General features: G+C 54.8%; 1 protein-coding gene across 6 annotated transcripts in view; it reads right to left on the minus strand.

Moving 5' to 3' along the window:
• The window catches only part of PLEKHG6 (pleckstrin homology and RhoGEF domain containing G6), an 18,003-nt gene extending 7,253 nt beyond the window's left edge, over positions 1–10,750 (minus strand). Inside the window, exons 1-14 of one of the 6 annotated variants that reach the window (XM_015559969.1) lie at positions 10,578–10,750; positions 10,125–10,261; positions 9,227–9,432; positions 7,821–7,976; positions 7,104–7,268; positions 5,857–5,952; positions 5,534–5,584; positions 5,089–5,238; positions 3,914–4,024; positions 3,611–3,760; positions 3,258–3,395; positions 2,830–2,949; positions 2,228–2,360; positions 1,981–2,096 (exon numbers count right to left, since the gene is read on the minus strand). In XM_015559969.1, the coding sequence (XP_015415455.1) occupies positions 1,981–2,096; positions 2,228–2,360; positions 2,830–2,949; positions 3,258–3,395; positions 3,611–3,760; positions 3,914–4,024; positions 5,089–5,238; positions 5,534–5,584; positions 5,857–5,952; positions 7,104–7,268; positions 7,821–7,976; positions 9,227–9,364 (1,524 nt within the window). In that variant the 5' untranslated portion in view covers positions 9,365–9,432; positions 10,125–10,261; positions 10,578–10,750. Of the gene's footprint in view, positions 1–1,980; positions 2,097–2,227; positions 2,361–2,829; positions 2,950–3,257; positions 3,396–3,610; positions 3,761–3,913; positions 4,025–5,088; positions 5,239–5,533; positions 5,585–5,856; positions 5,970–7,103; positions 7,269–7,820; positions 7,977–9,226; positions 9,433–10,124; positions 10,262–10,412; positions 10,508–10,577 lie in introns of those variants that run through there. The other 5 variants (XM_015559970.1, XM_006757603.2, XM_015559973.1 and 2 more) reach the window with 5 other exon arrangements.
• Positions 10,751–10,797: the final 47 nt, after the last annotated feature.

Genomic DNA, 10,797 nt, shown 5'->3' on the forward strand with positions numbered 1-10,797 from the left:
ATGGGGCTAAGCCAGCAGGTGGTCATCCCCCGAGGGGTCCCAGACTGCGAGAGGGCACAGGCCAGGCTGAGGGACGCCCTACCCCCACCCCGAGTGCACAAAAAGTAAATAATAACAGTATATCCATTTGCAGGCGAAGAAATGGAAGCTCACCCAAGATGACCCAGCTAGTGAGAGGTAGAACTGGTGTTTGAGCCTAGATGTTCATTCATTCAGTGTAGGCTTTTAACCAGTCTCCCTAAGGCTCACCTGTTTCTTCTTCTTTAGCTCCTTTCTTCCTCTCTTCCCCTCCCCCACTTTTTTTGGCAACGTGTCCCAAAGACCATGGCATTAAATAAACCTCAGTATTTTACACCCAAACCAGCAAAATAAATCTCCTGCCACCAATCTTCCCCTCCCCCAGCCCACCTATCACGGTCACCTTATAATTCAAGACAAAGACAAAACACATTGATTTCACCATGGCATGCCTGGCTCAAGAATCTATGGTGGTTCTCTCTCATCAACCCAATTCAGTTCCAGTCTCGCCCAGCCCACTCTCTTCTGTAGCTCTTGGGGTCCTGTAGAGCCTGGCCTCTCAATCACCAGCTCACATAAACCCTTTTGCTCCAGACTCAGACACACAAGGTCACGGCCCCCAAACAAATCCCACCAAGTGCTCCCTTGATTCTTCTGCTCATGATCTTCCCTGTCCTTTAAGTCCAGCTCCACTCCTCACCCTACTTTGGTCATTCTGCTCCTGCAGTGGGTTGAACAGTAGCCCAGGAAGATTTGTCTAGGTCCTGGGAATGTGACCTTATTCAGAAAGAGGGTGCAAAGATCCTAAGTTAAGGACCATCCTGGATTTAGGGTGGGCTCTAAATGTAATGGCTGGTGTCTTCATGAGAGACAGGAGAGGGAAATTTGGACAGAGGCAGAGAATAGAGAAGCCAAGGAACAGCTGGAAGCTGGGAGAAGCAAGGAAGGGTTGTCCCCTAGAACCTTGGAGAGAAAGTGTGGCCCCTTGGTTTCCAACTTCTGGCCTCCAGAACTGGGAAAGAACATGTTTCTGCTACGGTAAGTCGCTCCGTTTGTGGTGCCAGTACAGCTCCATTTGGCTCTGCCTTCTGAACTCCTCTAGCTCTAATTACCTACATCTGCCCACGTCACTTTCAGCACCTTCACTGGTTCCCTGTCATCTGAAGGACAAAGTTCAAGTTCCTTACGTGACATGGGAGATGGACAAGCTGGCGGGGCCTGCCTCCCAGCCTCTCTGCCGCTGTACCTGCCTGTGTTTTATGTCCTGGTGATATGAACTCCCAGACTGATGCGTCGCTCAACACACCACACAGCTGTTTCATATCTCCGACCTTTGCACATTCCGTGTCTCCATTTGAAATACCTTTCCTTCCCACCCTGTTTCCCTGAAACACTCCTAGATATTCCTAGATATTCCCCCAAACGGAGCCAGATAAGGGCTCCTCAGTGAAGGCTTCTCAGCGCACCCTCCCCCTCGCCTGTCCCCTTCCTAACCAACCCTCCAGGCAGAACGAATTATTCCCTTTTGGGCTGAGTTCCATTACGTATGCATGTTTCTGTAGTCGTACACTAACTGGTCTAGCTAGGCTGCCATGCACATTCCTTGAGGGCAGGAACATTGTTTTACTCCTTTCTGATTGCCTAGTGCTGAGCTGGTGCCTGCAGCCAATAAGGGCCCCATTGATGTCTGTTGACAAGACTGAAGTTCAGAAGTAAATTGTTTCAAGGCGTAGAAACTTCTAGGGGATGCCATCTTGGACTCTCCCGGGGACAGGCAGAGCAGGTGGCTCAAGGGGCTCTTCTCTCCTCTTATGATGGTCAGGGATAGTCAAGGCTGTGTCTCCCTCCTGAGGACAGTCGGAGTCTGCATCAACTCCAGCCTCTCTTTCTCCTCCCCTCTATGCTCCAGGTTCGGAGCTCCAGGGCCCCCAGCCACCCCGTCCACACCTGGCTCTCACATACCTGGGCCTGCTGGGTCTTCTCCAGCCACTGGGCACGGTCTGCAGCACTGGGGCAGTGAACGATGAGGGCACTGGAGACGCACTGGAAGTCAGTGAGGTGGATCACCAGAAAGCTGTCTGAGTCGGGGAAAAGGTTTGCTTCAAGGACTGGATTGTTTTGGAAGCCCATTCTGACACCTCTTTCAAAAAAATCTTTCCCTCTTCCAAGAGGAAAGGGGAGGGACAAAGTCCCCACAGGGGAGACATACTAGGGTCCCGGAGTGGTCGACACACAAGCTTCTCCAGCATGAAGGGGGGGCGGATAACCTTGGCTTTGTCCGCCCTGCGTTGAGGCTTGGTCACCAGGAGCACATCAGAGAAGAGGAACAGGTACACGTCCAGCTGGGGGTGCGTGTAGGAGAAAGAGGCCATGTCAGCTGGAGCAGGGGGAAGGGCGGGGCAGGGACTGGACTCATGCATGAGTGTGCACACGTGGGGGCTCATGCATGGGTGTGCACATGTGGGTGTGCACATACATAGGGACAAGTGCACATTGTGAAATGCTAGGGCTGGAGGGGGTGTCAGCTTGGTCCCTTCTCTCACTTTACAGGCAGGGAAAGTGGCTGACTCAGGGTTGTACAATCAGAGCTGTAGCCAGAACCATGTCCTCTTCCCCATACACACACAGAAGTGACCCAGTCACACACATAGACACACACAGAGACAGACACACACACACACACGCACGCACACACACACACACCCCTCTCTCCCATTTTCATCTTATATGACTCTTATCCTACCTCCCATCATCTCTCCCTTCTCTTCAGTCCATCTCACATCATCTCTGCTCCTACCCATGCTCCCTCACCTTCCCTTCTCGCCCCTCCTTCACTCTCGCAGGTCCCTCCAGCAGCAGCTGCCTGGTGTGCTCCGGAGCAACCCCCAGCATGGGAGACATCAAGTCCAGGTTGGAGAAAGGACGCAGGTTCTGAAGGACACAGAGGAGAGGGTTAGGGGACTGGGTAGGACTCCTGTGTACCTCCTGGCCAAGACGGTTCTTTGTTCTGTCACCAGCACTGGCTCTTTCCATCTGTCCTCCATCCTCCGCTTGGAGGGAGAGGAAGCATTTCAGGGCCTTTTTTCTACTCTTTTGAACTCTGCCCCTGGGACCCTCACCACCAGGAAGGAATGATGGGCACACCCCTCTGTGGCACCTCCACCCCTCCCCCTCCAGGCCTCCGCTGCATCCACTTTCCTGGGGACCTTGCTTTCTCTGAGCCCCCTTCCCTCTCTCACCTTCTCCATCTCCTCACTGGACGGCTCCAGCACCTCATAGGGCCCAATGCGCTGGGCTGCCGCCACCAAATTCTCCTGATCTTCGCCCTGGCGGACCTGCTTATTGATGTGTTGCAGGAACGACTCCACAGCTGTGATCTAGGTGAAGGTGGGGTGTGGCAGGAGGAGCAGCTCAGCTCCACACCCTGTACATCCCACCCAACCAGCGGCAACCACAACCTCCTTACAGGCTGGCCGGTCAGTGCCATACTGTCACATTCATTCAAGAAAAGAGACCCTCAAGAGTTCCTGGAGGGCAACTCCCACACACCACCCTCCAACTCCCAGGGTACTGGCCCTGCCAGGCCACTTACCATGTCGTTCAAGGCCTGGCGGGCTTGTGCCTCAGGGGTCCTCTTGAGCACGGCCTGTAGCAGCAGTGGGTACTTGGTGATGCGCTGGTGGGGCTTGATGAGTAAGTCACCCAGCATCTGCCTCCCCGAGCGCTTGTGCTTCTCACACCACTGCCAGGGAAGGTGGGCAGGGGGTCAGCAGTCTGCCCCACCCTAATTGATGGACTCAGCCTTGGGCCCAGCTGGAGATCGGGGGTGGGGGGCAGAGGGGAATCCAGTTGTCTAGGGTCCACCCATCTCCCTTCCTGCCACCCCCTCTCCCACCTGCACGAAGGTACGGAAGAGAGGGTTATTGTCTTGCTGCTCCCGGGCGTAAGCCATGGTCTGCTTCACTCTCAGGCAGTACTGGACATAGGGCTGGAAACGCTGGCTGATCTAGAGGGATGGGGGGTGGGAGGTGAGCAGGCAGGGAAAGAAGGTCATGAGATACAGGCTTTGGCTGCAGAGCATGGGGATCAGGGTGTACAGGGTAGGGTGGGGGTGGAGACAGCCTCTCATGGACCCTTAGTCCAGCTCCTGCAAATCCCTACCTCCCATGACTGCCAGTCCTTCTCTCTAGATTCCAAGGAGGAGTTGAGGACCTGAGAGGCCGACCTACTGCTGCTCTCTGAGCTTCTGTCCACAGCCCCTGCCTACCCTGCTGCTCTGAATTCACTCCTGCCATCAATAATTCAGCCGAAACGTTTTCAGGACATGCAGATCCCATTTCACCCGACAGCGGGGTGGTGATCTGAGGCTGGCCCAGAAGCCCTGTCCTGTGGAAGGGGGCCACCTAAGGCTCCCAGGAGATTGTCTCCCCAACTCACTACCCCTTTCCAACTCTGCAAGGCCCACATCTTCCTGGTTGGAGAAAACTTGGAAAGTCTGATCCTGGCCTCTCTTTCTTTCTCTTGTCATACTTCATGCTCCAGGTACCCTGGTGGCCTTTTACACCCCTCACCCAGGTCCCATTCTTGCTTCCAGCTGTTTGTCAGTGGATCTCTGTCTAAGAAGTAAGATGTTATACAGTGGGGCTTTGACTTAAGAGTTTAATTCATTCCGAGACCAAGCTCGTTATGGAGCTCGTTAACTCAAATTACTCTATCAACTCAATGCAAAAAAATCAGTGAGAGACAGCTGGTATCTCAAAAAACTCGTTAGTCGGGACACTGGTAAGTCAAGGCCCCACTATAGTTGATAAGAGCTTAGGTGGAACTCTTTCCTGAGACAGCTGCAATTTCACGTCATATGTAAGGGTCTTCAGAAGCCCAAAGAACCTCTGGGACAGAGGTCATACTTGTCAAGTGAAGGGCAGGGGGTGAAGTGATATTTTGGGGAAGGGGCTGTGCCCTGGGACGCCCTCAAGTCATGGAAGGATTCCAGTTGTGTAGACATGCCCTGCAGACAGGACCCCTGGGCTCCCCCTGTCCCACTTTATCAAATCCTTCTCCATGCCTCACCGCCAGGAAACCGTCCTGCAGGCTGACAGGGTCCAGAGGCTGGCCAGAGGCTCGAGTCTTCCCCAGGGTAGGCCCCAGCACCTCTTCCCAAAAGCTCCGGTGGGCTCGAATCAGGCTAGGGACATTTCCGAAGAGGGTCTCAGCTGACACCTGGAGGAGGGAGCAGAATTTAGCAGCATAACTTGGCAGGTCACTGCAGGCAACTTTGGCCATGGACAAGCAAGAACTGCTAAGCTTGGATGGTGAGGAGTGGGATGGGACCTGTGGCCTACTGGGGTCTAGACCAAAAAGGGGATTAGGAAGGGCAGGTGTCCTAGAAAATGGGACAGTGCAAATTCCGACTGGGCAGCCTAGAGGGATTTCTGTGACCCCTCCAACCCTCCCCCCCGCTTCTCGGGCTCAGAGGTTGGGATGTACCAGACTCCCCTCCTGAACTCCCACTTACTTCTATCAGCAGCCCTACTCGCTGCAAGTTCAGCAAACCAGCGGCTAGGAGCTAGATGAAGGGAGAGATGAGGGTTTCAGCACCCAGCCTCTTCCTCTCAGGACCCCAGCCTAGCCCTTTAATGCCTCCCCACCCCCAACTTCAGTACTGCCAACCTCTCTCCCAAGATCCTGGGAAGGTCTCAAATCAGGGGGATCTTTGGTATCCTGCCCCTCCTTCCCCCAGCAACCCTGCTCCTCTGGTCTGGGAGGATCAGAGAAAATGTAAGGGAGATGGGTATATGGCTGAGGAAGGGGCCAGGGCTGGGACCGAGGGAGGCTCACATCGGTCATGATCTTGAGCATTCGAATGTAGGTCAGTTCTGTGGTCAGTAGCTCCCAAAGTGCTTCCTGTTGGTGGCAAAGCTCCCGGCTCATCTCCTGGGATGGGAGTGGGGCTGGTTCAGTTGGGGAACAGTGAAAAGAACAGAACAACAGCTACCATTTGTTGTGCTACTGGATCTACTTCATAGATGACTTTTTTGTTGTTGTTGTTGTTAATCTTCATCTGAGTATATTTTTCCCCACTGGTTTTTAGAGAGTGGAATGGAAGGAAGGAGGGAGCGGGAGAGAGCTAGAAACACCAATGTGATAGATATTGGTTGCCTCTTGCACACAGACTGGAGCTAGGAATTGAAGCTGCAAACCAGGTACATGCCCTTGACTGGGAATTGAACACAAGACCCTTCAGTGCATGGGTCTATGTTCTAACCAGTGATTCCGTCAGTTAGGGCTTATAGATGACTTTTTAATCTTTAAACCAAACCTCCAGAGTATAGGTGTCATCCCCATTTTACAGGTGAGATGACTGAGGCTCAGTGAGGTTTGCTGTCATGACCAAGGTCTCACTAGTAAATGACAGAGTTTGGATTTGAACCTAGAGCAGTGATTCCCAACCTCTTTTTGGCCATGCCCCACCTAACCATCTCTAAAATCCTGATTACCACCCCCTCATGACATATAATTCTTTTATTCAAAAAGTGAATTTCTATTCACATGGAGGAAGCCTAAAAGGCCATTAACTTGGTCTAAACAGGCTTACAAAGGACATGGCATCCATGAAAGACAAAAATGAAAGAACGAAAGGACAGTTGAAGTATGGAGGAAGAAATCACCAATAAATAGTTAAAAAATAATAATAATATGAAGTGATATGAAAAGCCCACAGCCTGGGCATGTGCTCTGACTGGGAATCAAACCATGACCTCCTGGTTCATAGGTTGATGCTCAACCACGGAGCAATGTTGGCTGGGCTCACTATATATTTATATACTGTAGATGAGGCCCCTAGAGCCATAAGAAATGCAAAAAATTCACTGTTAATAACTCATTTTCAAATTGCCCCCCTTAAAAATCAAATTGTCCCCCTGTGGGGCATGTGCCCCATGTTGGGAACCACTGACCTAGAGTAAGATCTCTCCAAACACTTTCCCCACATGACCCGAGGCCTTTCCCTTGGGAAGAGACAGAGGTGAGATGTGTATACTTGCGTCTGTAACCCCATGGGGACAGACACTATGTTACAGGCTCACTTTGTGCCCAGGCACCAGCTCCTTCCAGGACTTCTCAATGGTCAGATCGCTGTCGCTGCCCTTTCCTATCTCCCAGTGCCGCCGGTCCTCAGGAGGCAGGCGGGGCATCCCAAACATGCTGAACGTATACAGCCTCATCTCCAGCTCATGGGCCTTGGTGACTTCCTGCTGGAATTGAGAAAGGGATTATTTGTGGCCACAGCCCAGGCACGTAGCCCAATAGCCCAGGGAGGGCTGTGTGTGTGTGTGTGTGTGTGTGTGTGTGTGTGTGTGTGTGTGTGTGGTGTGTGTGTATGGAAGCCCAGGGGACAGGGATCGACCCCTGCTGGGATTACAGGGGCAAGGGTGCCCTGGAACATGAATGGAGAGGCACTTTGGTCTGCAGAAAGGTACCTGGACAGAGGGGTCTGACCTGGGCTCCCTGACCAGAAAGGTGCCTTCCAGGGGTCTCTTGAGACATAACCCTTTAGCGGGACCTTCAGGGGGAGACCAGAACAGGACTTAGGAAACCAGAGGTCTCAGGCAGCATTTTGATATTTGCCCATAATGTGGACATTTTTATGAGGAAGCATAGCTTAGAGACGTATCCCTGGGGAGGACTCCAGACAGGACCAGTGGCTTATTGGAGGGGCTGCCTGAGCTTGCGGCTCTAATATCTCTGGAGGACATCCCAGCTCAGGTTGTGAGCATGGCAATGGGAAGAGAGGGACCCCTCACCTTGAGTTTGGGGGAGTGAGGTGGGCCAGCCCCAAAAGGGCTTCCAAGCCTTTTCTCAGGCTCTGGTTCTCGAAACTTCATGGGAGACAGGATTCGGGGCTGGCCAGAGCTCTTGGCAAAGGGGACATAGTCCTGGAGGCGTAGGCGACCGGGATCCTGGGGGAAGAGCAGGGAAAGGTCAGGGGGTGTCTCCCTTCCCCCAGAAATCCTAGGGAGGGACTGAGGGCCAGGCCCTTAGCCGTCCAAGCTGAACTGACTCACTTCTCCCCTCAAACCAGTTTGGTGTGAGCCGCTCCTGCCCTGAGTCACAGTGGCTGCTGCCAGGGAGGCTAAGTGGGTTGGGCAGGGACATGCCAAGCTGGCTCCTCCAGTGAGCCCAGGGCAGAAGCAGGGCCTCCTGCAGAGCAGCACACAGGTGTGCACACGCCTGGGCTCTGGTGTGTGTCCTCCCCGTGTCTGCCCACTCACGTGTGCGCTTCCTGCACCTTAGGCTTGCATGCACAATGCATGGTGCACACTACATCTGGGTCCCTCACAGCTTCTCTGGTGTGGGAACAGCCTCCCTGACACGTGGGGATGAGGGCACACACATGTGTGGCTCCTCCCCAGGGGCATGCAGCCTGCGTCCCATCCAGTGGGGGCAGCTGCCCTTCCATGTGAGAGGCTGAGGCCGTGGCCACAAGTCTCCTCTTGGACAGGCCTGGTCACATTCCTTGATCGGCCTGTGGTTGGATTTACTCCACAGACTTCCTATTCTGCCTTTCCGCCCTCAGCCTGGGAGAACCCCCAGCTGTCCTCCCTATTTCCCAGGGACACATCTTCCTCCAGTAAGGCTGGGGATACCCCCAACGGGAAGCAGAACTGCTCTCAAGGTGGAGGGAACCGTGGAGGCCGGAGGCCGAGGGAAAGACCGCTGGCCGCCACACCCCTTTCCTTGGTCAGCACTGGAGGCAGGCCAGGAGGGTGGGGCCAGGGTGGAGCTAGGGAGCCCCCACACCCCTCCTCACTTTCAGAGTAGGGGCACTCTGAACCTTTGCTCTTCCTCCAGCCCTGACTCAGAGCCCACAGGCTCCTCCCAGGAGAGGTGGGAGTCTGGGAGGTGCCATCCCCAGGGCTTGGCGAAGTTCCCCAGCTCCCTGACTCGGACCTGTCTAACAGCACCTCCTCTGAGGGCCTGGCACCCCTGGCTCTCTGCCTCGAGTGCCCCATCTGTCTGGGATGGGTGCAGAGTCCTGGGAGCCTGGCCCAGCACTGTCTTCCGCAACCTCTCCCAACCCAGGAGAGAAGGTAGGGTGAGGGATAGGAATAGAACGGCCCACGAACCGGTAAAAGGCAGAGACCTGAAAGCCGGGGCATCCTCCCATCTGCCCCACCCAGGTCACCTTTGGGGCACGGCCTGGACTCACCAGCACGAGGCCTCTTCGGGCATAGAGATTGCTGCCAGTACTCTGGGCCGAAGCCCGATGCTGGCCCCCATAAGTCTCAATGCGGGACTCCACAAGTCCTCGGAGGGGACGCTCAGCTGGAGGACCAAAAGGTTGCATCCCTTCTCTCTTAGGTCACCTCCAAAGGTTCATAGTTCCAAGGTCCAGGAGAAAGGGGTCCCCTGAGTCTGCAAAGAGAAAATGAATGGAAGGGCCAGCTTCGATCAGTGGGTGTCACTAGACCTGAGACCACGGTGATGGAGGTGGGGAGTGAGGAGGATGGAGGGTCAAGGGCTTGGTCACTTGTTGGGAGAGCCTGGCTGCCTCATCTCTGACTTGGTGGGGGTGGGGAATGCCCCCACCTGCTGGTTAGAAAGCCCCTGGAACTATACTTCCTCCATATGTGTGCACATTTGGCGTGTAAACTCCCACACTGGCCTCAGACGAGGCTGTAGTTCTGAGAGGAGTTGGATAGACAAGTCCCCAGTTTCCCGGATACCCCAGGTGGGGGGATTCCCCTTGCACCTAGTTACAGCTTCCCTTTCCCCATACGCAGCCCGCAGGGAGGTCATGTGAGAGAGGACAGGAGACTGCCTGGACCTGTCATCTGTGTTTGTACAACCTGCCAGCTAAGAATGCTTTTTACATGTTTAAATAGTTGAAAAAGAAATTAAAAATACGATTTCATTACAGAGAGAACGTATATAAAATTCACATTTCAGTGCCCATAATGGAAGTTTTATTTGGACACAGCCACATTTACTCGTTTACTGATGGTCCCTGACTGCTTTCCAGCTAGTTTCGATAGAGATCGTATAGACTTCGAAATCTAAAATATTTACCACCTGGCCCTTTACTGACAAGTTTGCCCACCCCTTACCTGGACACTTCTGGCCACACAGACGGTGTGAGGGAGGAGCGGCTATGGATCCCTTGGCCTTGGAGATGAGCAGAGCAGAAGCAAGGTCTCTCTGGTCTCAGGGTACATTGGGTCTTCCCCAGTTTCTGTGGACACGTCTATGGAGCAGGGGGCCAGGTATGGGGCTCCATCCCTTCCCCCTCTACCTGGGTAGAGGACCCACCCTCTGCGTAGGTAGGGCTTGAATAGAAGAGGCCTCTTAAGCAGCTGCTGCCCCCGCTCCGGTGGGCCTGGGCCCCCTCTCCTTACCTTTTCCCTGATTTATGAGCCGGGAAGAAAAGCTGTCACTGTCTCCCAGGCCCCTCCCAGCAGTCCTCCCTCCGAGGGCTCTGTCTCCCTCTGGCTGTCTTCCTACTCGGCTTCCCTGCGTCTCTCGCCCCGCGCCCCCGGCCCGCTCCGCCCCCACTCGCTCACCTGTGCTTGCAGGTGTCCCGGCGCCAGCGGGTCGCGCTGTCGGCCCCCGCCCGCGGGGCCCCCGCCAGCCATCGGCTCCCCCAGCGATGCCAGCCCCGCTGCCGGGCCTGGGCCTGGGACCGAGCGGCCCGCAGGACCCGGGCAGCGCAGCGCAGGGCCGGGCGGAGGGAAGGTGGCAGGACAGGGGCGGGGACGCGGGCAGGCCCCGGCCTCCCTCCGT

Source organism: Myotis davidii, unplaced genomic scaffold (genome assembly GCF_000327345.1).
Source record: "Myotis davidii unplaced genomic scaffold, ASM32734v1 scaffold13, whole genome shotgun sequence".
Taxonomy (NCBI): Eukaryota; Metazoa; Chordata; class Mammalia; order Chiroptera; family Vespertilionidae; genus Myotis; species Myotis davidii.